Genomic DNA, 16,861 nt, shown 5'->3' on the forward strand with positions numbered 1-16,861 from the left:
AAACAAGACATCATAGCTTTAAACATCAAGGGATGTTTTAAAAATTCTGATTTTTAAATAATTTTATGTCCCCAAATAGAATTCCTGCTTTAACTTATTGAGAAACCATTTTATTGGAACTTGGAATTTCTTCCCCCCAAGAGAACTCTATCTATGGTGGGGACTGGTAAACCTCTAAAGGATCAAAGCTCTAGTGGATTTGGATAAAGACCCAAAAGCCTGAGGCTTACGCAAGTTTATCTATATAGAGTAAGCCCAAAAAACTGGGATGAGAGTCTTAGATGAGCTTATTTTCTCATGAGATTTTTGGGACTTCCTCTGTCTGCTTGTGCCAGAAATACTGTGAGAATATTCATTCTCATGGCATTTGTCACTTACAGGTCTCCTCTTAGCTGGAATTTGAAAGTATAATGGTGTGTGAAATATTTTATATATCTCAAGACTTCATGCAGTCCACTACCAAAACTGCACTTAAATAACCTCTGTTCTTTTTCATTGTACTCATGCAATACAGGAAAAAATAGAAGAGTATAGTAAAGAAGGGTTAGTGAAGGTGATACCTTGTAACTCTCTTCATAGATCTCAGAAATATTATTTGTATCTTATGTATTTCTGAGAGGTGGAGCAAAGAAAAAGAATAGCGATAGACTTCATCCAGGTCCAAGGCCGACACTGCAGGATTCTTCCTGCTGAACTACTTTATACTAAGAGGCTTGAGATTTAATGAAGAATTCTGGCTTGAAAATTTAGGCTTGATATAACCACATGGAAATGTCTAAAGATCTATTTTTAAAGTTATCAAGTCTAACCTCCTAGTCCAGTGAACATGAGACTGAGCAGAATAGTGAAAGCTGCAGACTCCAGTCATCTGGCAACCTTCTGAAGTACTGAGTCCCCTCCAGAATTATTTTTTCTATAGATCATAGGGCCATATTTTTCTCTATGTCCTGGATATGGAAATAAATACATTTCCTTCATTCGGCAAACATTTATTGAGCTATTTGCTATTGATAACTTGTAAGACACTATCCTCAGGAGTCCAGGCATCTTGGTGGAGTCTTCAGTATTGTGAAGGATAAATCTGGAGGTTTGTTAGATTCTAGCTGCATTTTCAAAGAAAATCCAAGACAGAATAAATAGTGTAAAATCATTTATAACCAAAGATTTTAACAATAGGTCCTGGAATAAAGGATTGTTAGGCTGTTTTGTGTAGTTATTTCATTTGTTTCTTTAATGTGTATTATTTATATGTCTGTGTCAGCTATTGAGATTTCTTGTCTAAGCTAGCTCTTTGATTTTACTAACTTCTGATGTTATTTATACATCTCTCCTCCCTTATTTTCTACTAGAAAAGCAAAATAAGAAGGTAGAGATTCTCTCCTTTATGCTCAAAATTTGTATACCTTTTCTCCCTTTTTAAGTTGTCCTTTAAAACAGTAATAAAAGTGACTCCTTCCTTTTTGTTCCTGAGTCATTTTTCAGATGTATTTATTAGCATGGTTTTCTCCCATTTTTCATTTTTTGTTAATATGTCTTTCTGTACCATTGTATTATGACCTCTTTGAAAGTCCCTTGGACTTACTTCTTCAGAATCTAGAACAGGGCCTGATACCAATAAGCCTCCAAAAGTGTGAAGTGACAGAGCGAAGGTTGAATGAAACTTTTGCTTGGCGCAGTATGTCATCTTTGTTAATGTCTTCTTTTCAGTGTCAGTCTTTAAATCTATGTTTTCTGTCTGTTACCTTGATTTTTATCCTATCAACAGTCCCTTTGCTTATTCCTTAAACTCTGACTTTTCCACCTCACTACTGAAACTACTCTATTGAAGACTATTAGAGTTAGTAGCTTTTTCTCTGAGTTTTGTCTTCTTAGATCTTGGCCTTACTGACCATTTTATTAATATACCCATTGTTTCATTAAAGCTGTGTTTATAAGTTGCTAGCCATATCCATTAATATGTAAGACAGACACCACCCCTGTGAACATGAACATGAATGTAAAACCTATACAACTTATTTTACCCTCTCAGATGTGCTGGTTTCAAATGGACTCTGCAGCATAAACACAGGTTGAGAAGGATAGATCTGAAGCTCTTTGTTTGCTATCCTGAGGTTGTCCTTTATCCTGGTGAGAGAGTGAAACATTTTAAGTCGTGCCTAGCTAAACCACAGATTTGGAACTTCTTAATGAATCACTTCATTTTCCTAGACCACTCCTTTTATCTGTCAAATTCAATGACTTCAACATCTATACTGTTCCCTTTCTGAAGAACTTAACCTAAGTTCCTACTCCTCTGGCTCAGTTGAGAGGTCCTCCTAAAACTGAAGTATTTTATCTGCGATCGTTAGAGATTCCTCACTACTCCCCCCATAATGGCATCCCTTTAGACCACGCTTCCCTCATACTATCCTTGATGCCCAGAATATTCCTTCTCTCCTGCCCTCATCCATATTTTGTCCGATTTTCAAAGTCTAGATCATATCCCATTTGCCCTTTTCCTTTAGCCCTTTTCCAAATAAAGGTGTTCCCACGTCTCCTTATCTTTAGTTCTAGGCAATTAGCACTTAATAATTCCTGTTGGTGCCTGTTAGACTGTAAGCTTCACGGTAACAAGGAAAACAGTCCCTTACAGTGTTATCTTAGGCTAAGGCACTCAACAAATATTTGTTTACTAGTTGTGAAATATATGTGATATACCTTAATTTTCACCAGCTTGTGACATAAAGTTGTAGTCTGATTTCAAATTCAAATTAATATTAGCATAGTTGTCTAATAGCAATTTTATAATTATCTACATCAATTTTGGCCTTGAGAGTGTGATAATAAATTACTTTGAATGGCTTGACTATAAAGCAGTTATTCTCATATTCTTCCACAAATATGGTATTTTAATGTGATTTCCCTCTTCATATTTTCTACAAAATTCTATGTTGTAGCCTAAATCATCTTGTATGTATTGTGAATTCTGTCTTTTGTTATTCCTGCAACAGGTATAGATGGCTTCTGTTAACTTTAATGTGTATTCTGAATTGGAAATTGAGGAGATAGAGAACGATTTATTTTATTTGCATGAATTTCTTATCTTTCCCTGTGTTTTACAAAAGAGACATTTATCAGAGTTTAACTTGATAATTCTATAGAGTAATATAAAAAGATAGATTTGTGTCCAAGGAAGAAGTAACATTTGGTTAAACCATTATCCTAATTCTGAAGCCACTGTCATCTTGTTATGATTTTTTAGAAAGGCACTTTTGACTTTTTACTACCTCTCAGGCTACCATTAGATTCTGTGTGGTAGTTCTCCCTCTATCCTGAATCCATGCTATTTTTAAAGCAGATGTCTTTTAGGATGTGTTTCAGAAATAAGATATTAATTAGGACTTTTGGGGGGGATTCTTTTGTTGTGTGCATAAATTTGTCAACTTAATTCGAATTAGTAAAAACAATTATATGTGTATTTACTGTGGTTATCATTTTTTAAATGCCTTATCTATTGCTAACCACATAAATGGAGTTGATAATTTTTATCAACAGTCAAGAACAGTGATATAAAATGAACATTAGATCAATAAGAAGTTTTTTGCATGAAAGAGTTGTTGGCTTACAGGCACTGGCTTACTCCGTAACACAGAAAATGAGGTAATTTTTATACTTTCTCTATAAACCCATCAATTAATAAGACTCACTAGAAAACTACAGTAATTGAGAAAATGTGGTATTACTGAAAGGCTACATAGATCAATGAAACACATAGATCAATCCAGAAGTAGACCCACACGTATATGGTCAGTTGGTTTTTGACAAACATGGAAAGGCAATTAAAGGAGAAAGGATAATCTTTTTAGCAAATGGTGATGGAACAATTACACATCTATGTTTTAAAAAAAGAACACAATGAACCTCAACTCTCACTACATACACAAAAATGAGCGAAAAATAAATCAAAGTTTGCTTTTCCCCTGTCAAATCAACATTGCACTGAAAGTTCTAGGTAGGTCAGTGAGGCGCAAAAAAAAAAAAAAAAAAAAAAAGTCATCTAGACTGGAAAGGAAGAAGTAAAACTATCTCTTTTTTGAGGATGACGTAATTATGTGTGTAGAAAATCCTCAGGAATCCAGAAGAAATTACTAGAACTAAGAAATGAGTTCAGCAAAGTTGTAGGATGCAAGATCAGTATACAAAAGTTACCTATATTTCTATACATTAGCAATGAATAATCTGAAACATGAAATTAAGAAAACAATTCCATTTTCAAATTGCATGAAAAAGAATGAAATAATTAGTAGTAAGTTAAACAAAGAAGTATAAAACTTGTACCCTGGCTGGGCGTGGTGGCTCAAGCCTGTAATTCCAGCACTTTGGGAGGCCGAGACGGGTGGATCACGAGGTCAGGAGATCGAGACCATCCTGGCTAACACGGTGAAACCCCGTCTCTACTAAAAAATACAAAAAACTAGGCGGGCGAGGTGGCGGATGCCTGTAGTCCCAGCCACTTGGGAGGCTGAGGCAGGAGAATGGCGTGAACCCGGGAGGCAGAGCTTGCAGTGAGCTGAGATCCAGCCACTGCACTCCAGCCTGGGCTACAGAGCGAGACTCCGTCTCAAAAAAAAAAAAAAAAAAAAAAAAAAAAAACTTGTACCCTGAAAACTACAGAGCAACATTGAAAGAAATTTGAGAATACCCTAGGTAAATGGAAAGGCATCCTAAGTTCTTGGATTAAAAGACATATTATTGTTAAAATGGCAGTATTCCCCAAATTGATCTTCAGATTAAATGTAATCCCTGTGAAAAGCCCAGCTGGCTTTTGTTTAGAAATTGACAAGGTATGGGGGAACTAGCAGATTGTGTTGGATGTGAGGACCTAAGCAGGGCAACAAACCACCTTAACTGTCTTTAGAAAGATAAGGAATTCAGCCCTAATTCCCAAAGACTGAAATATGTTAATAATTAAGTCACACTTGGTATTACCAGAATACTTCTTTTTTGTTTGTTTGTTTAGAGACAGGGTCTCTGTATGCCACCTGGGCTTGGAGTGCAGGGGTGCTGTCATATTTCACTGTAACCTTGAATTTCTGGACTCAAGTAATCCTCTTGCCTCAGTCTTGAGCAGCTAGGATGACAGGCGTGTACCACAATACTCAGCTAATTTTTGATATTTTTTGTAGAGATGGGGTCTCACTATGTTGCCCAGGCTGGCCTCAAACTCGTGGCCTCCTGCCTTGGCCTCCCAAAGTGCTGGGATTGCAGGCATGAGCCATCCAGCTCTCCAAGAATAGTTTGGTTTCTTCTCATCCACATAATTGTAATTCTCTTGGCATCAATTCTACCTTTGATGTCTTTTTTTTTTTCTTTTGAGACGGAGTCTCGCTGTGTCGACCAGGCTGGAGTGCAGTGGCACGATCTCCACTCACTGCAAGCTCTGCCTCCTGGGTTCACACCATTCTCCTGCCTCAGCCTCCCGAGTAGCTGGGACTACAGGCGCCCGCCACCGTGCCCGGCTAAGTTTTGTATTTTTAGTAGAGACGGGGTTTCACCATGTTAACCAGGATGGTCTTGATCTCCTGACCTCGTGATCTGCCCGTCTCGGCCTCCCAAAGTGCTGGGATTACAGACGTGAGCCACTGCACCCGGCCCCTTTGATGCCTTTCTTAAATGATTACTGGAGTCAGTGAAAACCCTATCAGAGATAGGAAACTTCCCTCGGTGATGCTTTATTTTTCTCTTTGTAGGAAAACTGAACAGCCAAGACTCCTATAACAATTTTACCAACAACAACCCTGGCAACCCTCGACTGTCTCCTCTCCCCAGCTTGATGGTAGTGATGCCTCTTGCACAAATCAAGCAGCCAATGACATTGGGGACCATCACCAAACGAACAGGGTAAGGCTTCAGGCTTGGTGCTTTCTTAACAGCTGTTTTATAGGGTTGAATGAATGAAAATAAAACATACTTTTTCTTTGTGTGGTTTTTATTATGTTCTTCATTTCCAGCTCAAATGAGACTTAATGGCATCAGATTAAGTACAAAGCATAAAACTTGCACAAACATACTTGCACACAACCATGTATACACACATCCATCGAGAAAAAGCAGTGACAAGCTGTGAAAACTAGTATTGGCTAATGAAAAACAGATCCATCTACTTCGTCTTACCCTTACTGCCTTGTGGCTTTGCCTGCAAGTACAGTTTCATTTTCCTGGCTCTTTCGGGATTTGAAATGACTCCCAAATTTTGACAGATACAAATACAGAGAGAACCTTAGATGACAACCATCTTTTTAATACTTTGAAAAAAATCATCTCTATTGAGATATAATTTACATATAATAATCTGTCGTTAGTGTTAGGACAATGTGATGTTATTGGTAGTTTTCAAAGCCAGTGCACTAAGATTTTGGCTTTATTAAGATTGGTCATTAACTTCCTTAAAGACTTTTGATGACTCACTTGATTTATTTGTGCTTATTTTAGCAATTTGCTACCCCTTAGGAATATAAGATTATCACTTCATTAGGTTCCTGAAAATAAACTGCTAGGTCTAAGATATTATTAGATATTCAATTGTATGTTAACACTGGAAATCCATTTTATATCAGAAAATGTGTATGTTTATAGGCAAATTACTTGTTTTCCATAGTGAGCAATGCTGAAGTTTAACCTAATTTGAAATGGAACAATGTTTTTACATTTCTGTATTAAAGTAGTCAGGCAAAAACCCTGTCTGGCCTCAAACAGTCCTCAAGTTCTTTCCAATGAAAGGAATATATTAAATTATTTGGCTGCTATGTCAATATATCTTAATTTTGTTGTGTTCAGTATTAATGTGTTTACAGAGGTCACTTTTGTGAGAAGAAATACTCAGTAGTCTCAGGGATAAGGCCTTTGAGCTCCAGGTATCACCATAACATAGAAACTGACCCTGTAGCTAGGTGGAGTGGTGTTTGTATATAGGGAAATCTTGTTGCTGCATGCAGACATAAAATTGAGTCTGTGGCATTTGCTGTATTTTTTAGCAAAACTTCTTCCCAAATCAGATATGTTAAGGCACCAATAATATGGCCTGTATATCTTTTTAATTTTTTTCAACTTTTTAACTCCTTGGGTCTAGCAAAAGTATAATCTTAAGTTGGATTTCAACTTTCTCTTCCTCTGTTAGTTTATTTTAAAATAAGTTAAGAATAATGGCTGTGAATAGTAAAGAGGTTATGTCCTTTATATTGACAATTAGGTTATTTTTTCATTGTGTATTACATTCCTGTGATGTAGAATAAAAAATGGGACTAAATCTGGAATCATAACTTTAAAGTTTCTTTTTTACTTACTGAAGTTAGTCAGTATATAACTGTATCATCTTGATTCACTCCAGCATTGTACAGTTCTCCAAAGTACTTACAGATTTTAGCCTGTCTTTCCTGAATCTAAGTGAAACCATCCTCAAAATTGTTTCTCTGTATTTTAATTTTATATTCAGAGTGAGGGAAATTTAAGAAGGTTCAAAAGGCTCCTGGAGTCATAAAAGCATATTCTAGTGCTTTGTTTCTGGCATGTGTTTATTTAATTTTAACATAAGAGCTGTCCTGTTTTATAATGCAAAGAATTAGCTCTCTTTTTCTAATGAGCTTCTCCAAATATATCTCTGAAATAGTAACTGAAGTTTAGTGCATAAAATGATACGATGTTAGAATTTAATTCATAATATTTATGGAGAGGGATAGGAAGTGAGTCTACTTTTTTATGTAGTATTTGAAATTTTCCATAAGGAGATAAAATCTCTTGCTCTCTTTCTCTCTGTCTCCCTCTTACTACTGCATTTCTCTGTACACTAAGATGAATAGAAACTGTTAGTCATTTGGTGTCCTCCTGTGTTACCACACATTATGAATTTAGATAAAATTCTTATGTTTCCTTTTCTTATAAAAATTTGCTCTCTGTTCTCAGATTTTTGGAGCATTCTGTTGTATTATGAACAATTTAATTATTAATAAGGGAAGTGTTATCAATTTGAGTTATTTTATATGCTTTGAAACAAATGTTAGTTAAGATACTTGTATCATATTATTTACTAGGCTTTGTATCTCAATTCATACCATTTCATTTCTGCCATGGTTTCAAATTCTTTTTAGCATGCCTTGTATTGAAGTGTTCAGAGAGAATAATTGATACTTGTCACACAATGAGTACTAGGTTTTAATTTATTTGTGACATAGTTTCAGACTTACAGAAATGTTCCAAGACTATCCAAAGGAATTCTTGTATACCCAAATTCCCCAATTTTTTTTTTTTTTTTTTTTTTTTTTGACATAGTCTTGCTCTGTCTCCCAGGCTGGAGTGCAGTAGTGTGATCTCGGCTCACTGCAACCTCCTCTGCTTCCCGGGTTCAAGCAATTCTCCTGCTTCAGCCTCCCTAGTAGCTGGGATTACAGGTGTGCACCACCACACCCAGCTCATTTTGCCATGTTGGCCAGGCTGGTCTCGAATTCCTGACCTCAAGTGATCCACCTGCCCTGGCCTCCCAAAGTGCTAGTTTTACAGGCATGAGCCACCCCGCCCGGCCCCAGATGTTAATAGATCAACTTATTTGCTTTATCATTCATATTCTCTCCCTCTGCCTGAACATACACTAACACGCCATTCACGTTCTCTCCCTCTGCCTGTGTATACACTAACATGTTACATTTTTCCTAATTGTCTTACAATAAGTTGCAGACTTAGTATACCCTTAATCCCTACATACTTCAATGTGTAATTTCTAAAGGCATGGACATTCTCTTATATAACTGTAGTACATTTATCAGAAGAAGTGATCTTGAACGTATTTGATTAGTTTTTTTAATTCCACATAATTGTTGTCTACAATGAATTTTCTACTTGTAGCATAGCTTTAGTGTACTACAAATTACCCAACCTACTATTCCTTTTTTGTCTCGCCATCTACTATTTTTTATCCCTTCCTATTAATATAGAGTGCAGTAACTGATAAGACTTTGATGATAGTGGTCAATCATAACTTATACTTGACTGTTGCTAGATGACAAGATTCAATATCCTTAAGCCAGAGGTCCCCAACCCCTGGGCCACAGACTGGTACCAGTCCCTGGCCTGTTAGGAACTGAGCCACACAGCAGGGGGTGAACAACAGATGAGTGAGCATCACCACCTGAGCTCTGCCTCCTGTCAGATCAGTGGCAGCTTTAGATTCTCGTAAGAGTGCAGACCCTATTGTTGTGAACTACACATGCGAGGGACCTAGGTTGCACGCTCCTTATGAGAATCTAATGCCTCATGATCTGAGGTGACACTTCCATGAAACCTGTTCCTGGTGTCACAAAGGTTGGGGAACGCTCCTTTAGCCACTCTCTGAAGAGTTTGTTGATTATACTTGGAAACTACTATTGACTTTTCTGATCATTCTTTTACTATAAGTTATCCAAACATTTAATCATAAAGTTTTCAGAATATATGATTTTATTATCTTAAAATTTAACATTTTCACTAAAATATATGTATTTTGCCTTGTTAAAAGTAATATTTGATTTGTGAGAACCAAATATATTCTGTGAATTTTCATTTTTGCCATATGCTGAGTTTTGAAGCAGATCTCAGACAATGTTTCATCCCATTAGCTTTTATCGTATTAGATTTTAAAGGCTATATTTATTTATTTATTTATTTATTTATTTTTATTTTTATTTTTATTTTTTTTTGAGATGGAGTCTCGCTCTGTCGCCCAGGCTGGAGTACAGTGGCCGGATCTCAGCTCACTGCAAGCTCCGCCTCCCGGGTTTACGCCATTCTCCTGCCTCAGCCTCCCGAGTAGCTGGGACTACAGGCGCCCACACCTCGCCCGGCTAGTTTTTTGTATTTTTAGTAGAGACGGGGTTTCACCGTGTTAGCCAGGATGGTCTTGATCTCCTGACCTCGTGATCCGCCCGTCTCGGCCTCCCAAAGTGCTGGGATTACAGGCTTGAGCCACCGCGCCCGGCCGGCTATATTTATTTTATAAAATTTTTTTTTACTATGACAAATTCTTAAGACTGGAGTTAGCTAATTTCCATTAATTATTGACATTAAATTTTATTGTATTTGCTGAGAAATCTGATGGCTCCATTAACGTCACCAGGGTGATGAGCACATGAGAGTTTTCATTTTCCATGTCTCTTTTTATTCTGTAAATTCTCATTTCCTCAAGCTTTGATTTTATAAAATTCTTTTCCCAGTATTTTTAAAATAAAATCAACAAGAAGTATGTGACATGGCTTATGTAGAAAGAGAACCCAGAGTGACCCACTTATAGACAGGTAAATTATATTCTGTTTTCAATATACCTGATAATGTAGTTGGGAAAATTATGTACTTAGGTTAGGTAAGTTTCCACTTGGTCTATGTCCGAGGTATTTTGCACATAGTCATAAAATAACCATAAAGTGTTATATTTCTAAAGTAGAGATTTCTAAAGATTTCTAGGATCCAGTAATTAAATATCCAAATTGAGATAGAAGCCTCAACTTAAACCTTAAGGGGACAAATCGTGTGTTTACCATATTCAACATCTGCCTTCTTATGTTTGCAAATACATATGCCTGAAAGCCTGTGCAGTGTCAGGGACCATCTGTCTCACTGCAAGACGTACATGAGGCCAGTAGAGCTACAAATAGCAGAAGACAGATGTATTTACACCTTCTTGTTCAGTACCTTGAAGCAGCACTTGGAGGTAATAAGGCCTGTTTTGGCAACAGCTGCTGCGTAACTCTATGACAGTATACATTGATGGAGGTAAAAGAAGTGTTGGAAATTATTTGGCTCCAATAATCACCCATTCAAACAGACTCTGTTTTCTTTCAGTTTAAGACTGGAGGTTTAAAAAGACCAGGTTATCACATCCATCATGTTCTTATCATATATAAGTAAGAATAGTTCTCCTAATCTTTTACAAGTGAAATTAGGTGCTAAGAGGTTGCTCCATATCTTGGATGTTAGGTTTTTGTAGTAGGGATTTATTAGCAGCATTTCATAGATGTTTGGCATTATCAAGTGAGTGATCAAGTTTTAAAAAATATTTTCTATGTAACGATTCACAAAAAAAGTTCATCAATGAGCTTACTTTTATCTGCTTAGATCTAAAATTATTTATATATACAAATTATTTTATGGACACAGGCAAAGAACAGTAAATTTCAAAAGGAAGTCATGATAGGTAGTTCCATGGGAATAAAAAATACTAAAATTGAAAATGAAGTTACTTCCTTGCTCGTACTAGGTAGACCACTTTTTGTGAAGTAAACATGGGATGATTTGCTCTCTCGTGGGTTTCCTTTTCCTTAAATGGAAGTAGCTCCTAATTTCTTTCCCCTCCCCATCTTTATATTTACTTATTTCTTTTCTTTTTTTTTTTTTTTTTTTTTTTTGAGACAGCGTCTTGCTCTGTCAGCCAGGCTGGAGTGCAGTGGTGTGTGATCTCCGCCCACTGCAACCTCTGCCTCCTGGGCTCAAGTGATTCTCTTGCCTCAGCCTCCCAGGTAGCTGGGACTACAGGTGGGTGTGCACCACCATGCCTGGCTAATTTTTGTATTTTTTGTAGAGATTGGGTTTCTCTATGTTGCCCAAGCTGGTCTTGAACTCCTGGTCTCAAGTGATCCAACTGCCTCACCCTTCCAAAGTGCTGGGATTATAGGCATGAACCACCACGCTCGGCCATGTATATTCGTTTCTTTGTGACGATTTAGGTGGTTATTAGGAACTTTGAGATGCACCCTGTAGAAGTAGGTTAAGTAATTTAGTGGAAAAAATATTGAATTAGGAGTCTGAGGCCCTGGCTTCTTCTCATCTGGGTTCTACCACCTATTTGCTAGTGTGTCCTAGGTAAATTTCTTCACCTGAAAAAAAAGTTTATATATATGGATTATAATCTTTTATTCTTATCATGTATGAGTTTCTACCAGTTCTTCGATCCCATTTCTGAGTCTCAGGACTGTTGAGCAGCTGTAAGCCAGTGCTGATGAGCACAGGCCCCACTTAGAAAGCATAGATGCTTTTAAATGACATTAAATGGAAGCATTAAATAGCATTTAATCAGACACATCCAATTGATATTTGTAGACCAAATCTACCATCAGACTTGGCTATGCAAGTAAATGACATTGGCATATACTAGGCCTTGCAGAAGTTCTATTCCTTATTTTAATTCAATTAGGTACACCTTGGCTTATTTACACAGTTTGGCCTGAGCCCTAAACTTTATAGGCAAAGTTTGGAGAATTAAATTGGAAATATTTGGAGAAAGACCCACCAGATAGAGATATAATAGCTTGGGTAATTCCCCACCTCATGTCTCTGCCTTATGTAACTACCAGTTCTTCATAACTAAGCAATGTATGTTCGGTTCCAGATATTAAATAATGGACAACGTATTTTCATTGGAATATATATGGATGTGACTACATATGCAGTATATTTAACATAGTTTGAGCTCCAATTTTTCTGCTAAATCAGTGGAGTACTTAAACCACACCATAGTTCATTGCATGTTATCATAAATCTGGGAATGTTTTTTGGATGATGTCTACTATATACTATATATGTGTGTGTGTGTATCTCTCTCTCTCTCTCTCTTTTTTTTTTTTTTTTTTTTTGATATGGAGTTTCCTTGCTCTGTAGCCCAGGCTGGAGAGCAGTAGCATGATCTCAGCTCACTGCAAGCTCCACCTCCCAGGTTCACGCCATTCTCCTGCCTCAGCCTCCCAAGTAGCTGGGACTACAGGCACCCGCCACCACACCCGACTAATTTTTTTGTATTTTTAGTAGAGATGGGGTTTCACCATGTTAGCCAGGATGGTCTTGATCTCTTGACCTCGTGATACACCTGCCTCAGCCTCCCAAAGTGTTGGGATTACAGGCGTGAGCCACCATACCCGGCCTATACCATAGTTTTAAAAGTCAGCAGGCATAAATTTCTACAGAAGTTTGACATTATTTATGTTATGTTAATCTCTTTTTTTGCCACATATAACAGAATTTTAACATTATCAATGTTTTTTTTCCTAATGAAAAGTCACCCAGGCTCAAGTGTAGTAGTGTGATTGTAGTTTGCTGTATCTTCAAACTCCTGGGCTCAAGTGATCATCCTGCTTCAACCTCCTGAGTAGCTGGCACTACAGGCAAATGTCACCACACCCGGCTAATTTTTTTAAATGTTTTGTGGAGATGAGGTCTTGCTATATTGCCCAGGCTAGTCTTGAACTCCTACCCTCAATCAGTCCTGCCTTAGCCTCCCAAAGTGCTGGAATTATAGGCATGGGCTACCATGCCCAGACTGCTGATGAAAATCTTCTAAATCTTGAGTTTGTCATTTAAAATTGGGTATCATGTGTATCTCAAATTAGACACTTGTCTGTTTTAGCTTCGGTTTCCCCTGCAGATCAATAGTTGACTACCAATAATACCATAGGTCTCTTTGGTAGGGAACAATTAAAATTAATGAAAAATTCAAAGTAGAACTTAAAAATGATATTAGGAATAATTTACTGAGATGCACGTGGGAAATGCGAGTTTACTTCAGTTGTTGTTTTAACAAAGGGCACACAGAATTTAGAAGTCATTAGCGTCCCTAGAATTTATTTTTAGAGAAATATGGCTCTGTTTCAATATTTGACAATGTTGTATAGCTTTTTCTCTGCTTCATCTCTGTTTATTACTTTTAATATTTATATAGGCTCATTCTGATGTCTGTTCTGTGGCAGTGCCTGAATTGTCTTAGGACATGATTAATTGAAATTGAACAGATTATAGAGGATTGGAGGATTTCAAATCAAATCTAGTTTTACTTTTTTCTCATATTAAAAAAATTATTCATATTTGCCTTGTTTTCAGCTAGTAAGATTGAAGACTTTGTGGTACCATGTGGCATTCAACAAAATGAGTCAGTTGAATGACTTACATGGTGTTATGGTATATTATAAAACATAATTCTTTCCTATCTTCTGGGAGTCTCCTGAAGAAACCCTTTGAGAACTAATGGCTAGGTCATTTCACGGTGGCCTATACATAAGTCTATAATATTTCTGGATTTTTAGTCTCTTTACCACATTTTCCTGAGATTTAAAAATCAGAATTCAGCTCAGAAGGGGTGTAATTATGACAAATTGAGTAGGTTTTATATGGCAGGATTGTTAAGCCTGCTAAAATTTAGTGGTGATTGGAAAACACCAATTATTCAGATTTGAATATAGTGATTTGGGTTGCCTGTGTTAATACAGAGAATATTTCATTCAGTATACACTCCCACTCATATTATCTTTTTTCTTTCCACCCTCATCTCGCTTTAATACAATACTACAGCTGTGAACTTTTGGGAGGGGAGAGGGAAGTCATAGGTGAAGACAGCTGGGTCATGGATTTGTACTTCGTGACTTTATATTTTCATTCCTTTGCTGCTGAGGAAAGATGAAGCAGGCACATTTCAAAAGAACAGCTGACACTACCCTTACAAAGATAGTAATTACATCAGTCACTATAATTCTTTGGAGTTTGTGGATCTTCTTTTACGTGTATATGGCAGAGGTCTAGCTTGTAGGACTAGGCCAGAGGTGGGTGAGTATAGATTTTATACATGCCAAGTGTATATGCTAAACCAGGTTCTCACCTTGTCTCTCCAGCCCCCTTTCTCCTTGAGTTCTGTTAGCCAGTGAATCCTAGTTTGATTGAAGTAGGATAACTTTAAACTAATACAAGTGGGTCAAATTGTGAATAGTGAACCTTATTGTCTTCAAACTTAACAATGATGTTATTTATTTAGTACAGGCCTGCAAACTACAGTGTCTGGAGTTTTACGGTGCATTTTAGGGTCATGGGACAAGGAAGTCACTGGAGAAATCTTGTTGGCAACATGTTACTGCCTGGAAAGGGAAATCTAGTTTTTTTGTTTTTTTTTAAAGTTTCTGTATTTTTCTTTGGCTAACATGTATTTCCTTTTTACATAAAAGGAAACCTAAACCTGGAAGAAAGGTATTTACTGACGCTATAGGTAGGGAATATCAGATGGTCTTTTGAGTATTTCAACACTTGAAGTTTTTGTTTCATTTTTGCTTGTTTGGTTTTTGCAATCAATGGAGAAACCTTTTAAGTAATAAGGATTAAGGTAAACTTCTAAATTCTTTATGATAAATCAGTATGCTGATGTTATGGATGAGATGGGAGACTACCCTGAGTAGGTACAATAAAGAGCAACGTAAGCCTGGATGTTCCAGCTTACAGTCACTTTTGTCAGAATCGTTTGGACAATTTGGTTATTTCCGGTGTCTTTCCTAATTAGGTAAAATTAAGAGAAGTTGTATACTGTGTGACAACAAAAACCTCTTCATTTTGAGGTATTTGTAGGCATATAGGAATAGCTTGAACCATTCCTTTTCCTGTCGTTTCAGAAGGGGCTCACTGTTCAGTTGAGAGATTGTACTCTTCAAGTAGTTTTAGTTATTTAAATCTGTGTTTGTCAAACTGCAAGCTGAGCTCTAGTAACATTTTGGTTTGGAGGTAATTAGTCATGAAATCATATAAGAAGATTATGGCCAACATTTTTTTTTTCTTTAATGAAGTAGAATAGAATAAAATGCAATTCTGCCACTGGTTCTGCGGACCAGCAGCATTACTGTTACCTAGGAGCTTACTGGAAATACAGAATCTCAGATCCCAGCCAGATGCACTGTGTTAGAATATGCCTTTATCTGCATTGTAACATAATCCCAACATTAATGTTTATAAAACACTGAAATAAAAAATAGTAATGTTTATTACAAATAATGCATTCATTAAATTATTTATTAAGTAATAGTGTTTATTACAAATAACACACTCATTAAATTATTGCTTCAGTCTTGTTTATGTGTACTCATGCACATACCAGCTTATATCTTAAAATGTATTTCTGTGGGTTCACAGTCAAAAAAGTTTAAAATCTAGTATTTTAAATGTGGATGCTGCCATCGTATTGCTGGGTATGTTCTTATTACTAACTGAGAGAGAGCTATCCTTGCTTGGCACTAGCATCATCTCTAAAATTTTGTTTTATGTTTTATCTGTCCCATTTTTCCTTCTACCTCAGTTTCTTCTGTCTGTATTCCTTTCTTTGTATACAATGCGCTTCAGGACTCAAAATTGTACTCACTGTTGTGAAAACATTTTTCTCAAGTTTTGCTTTCTGGTCAAATATACTCAGTTTACTAGGAAAAAGTTAAGGCTAATCAGCAGGATTTTTTTTTTTTTTTTTTTAATTCTAGAACCAATTTTGAAGAAGGAAATACCCACATTTTACCAATGCGCTTTTCTCCTCCGTTTGTTATGGCTTCCAAATGTCAAATGTTACAGTGCCTTTTGGTTTGGATGTCATTAAATCACTCAGTTTTCTTTATGTGCAGATATGCATGGCATATCTTAAATGCTGGGAACAGAATTTTGAGAATAAATATGTATAACATTGAAGTCTTACTTTATATCCCAGTTGTATTTAAAACACGTGATTGTAGCTTTAGTTTACTGTGTACTAACCTAACCTAGTGCAGACCAGGTAAAGGAAGCTAACCTCTTATACCACTATTAAGAGACATCCTAATTTCCTGGATTATTATCAAAAATAGAGAAAAATTATACTAGTTGTACTTAGTGTTTTTTCCTTTGACCAACAATATACAATTCAACATATAATAAATAAGCAACTTGAAAAATATGTGCCTCTTTCTGTGGTTCTGGGACTGGAACCAGTGAAAAGTGGACAATGTCATGTCAAATTTTTTATCCAGTCTTTTTTAGCTAATTTTAACCATTTTGTGTCACACAGCCACACATTGGTTGCTATTGATCTCACTCTTCTCCA

General features: G+C 36.5%; 1 protein-coding gene across 6 annotated transcripts in view; it reads left to right on the forward strand.

Annotated features, from left to right (window-relative positions):
* The window catches only part of BCAS3 (BCAS3, microtubule associated cell migration factor), a 707,187-nt gene that overhangs the window by 316,059 nt on the left and 374,267 nt on the right, over positions 1-16,861 (forward strand). For all 6 annotated transcript variants that reach the window (XM_025361460.1, XM_025361463.1, XM_025361464.1 and 3 more), the window contains exon 16: positions 5,730-5,880. In XM_025361460.1, the coding sequence (XP_025217245.1) occupies positions 5,730-5,880 (151 nt within the window). The remainder of the gene's footprint in view (positions 1-5,729; positions 5,881-16,861) is intronic.

This window comes from Theropithecus gelada, chromosome 16 (assembly GCF_003255815.1).
Source record: "Theropithecus gelada isolate Dixy chromosome 16, Tgel_1.0, whole genome shotgun sequence".
Lineage (NCBI taxonomy): Eukaryota > Metazoa > Chordata > Mammalia > Primates > Cercopithecidae > Theropithecus > Theropithecus gelada.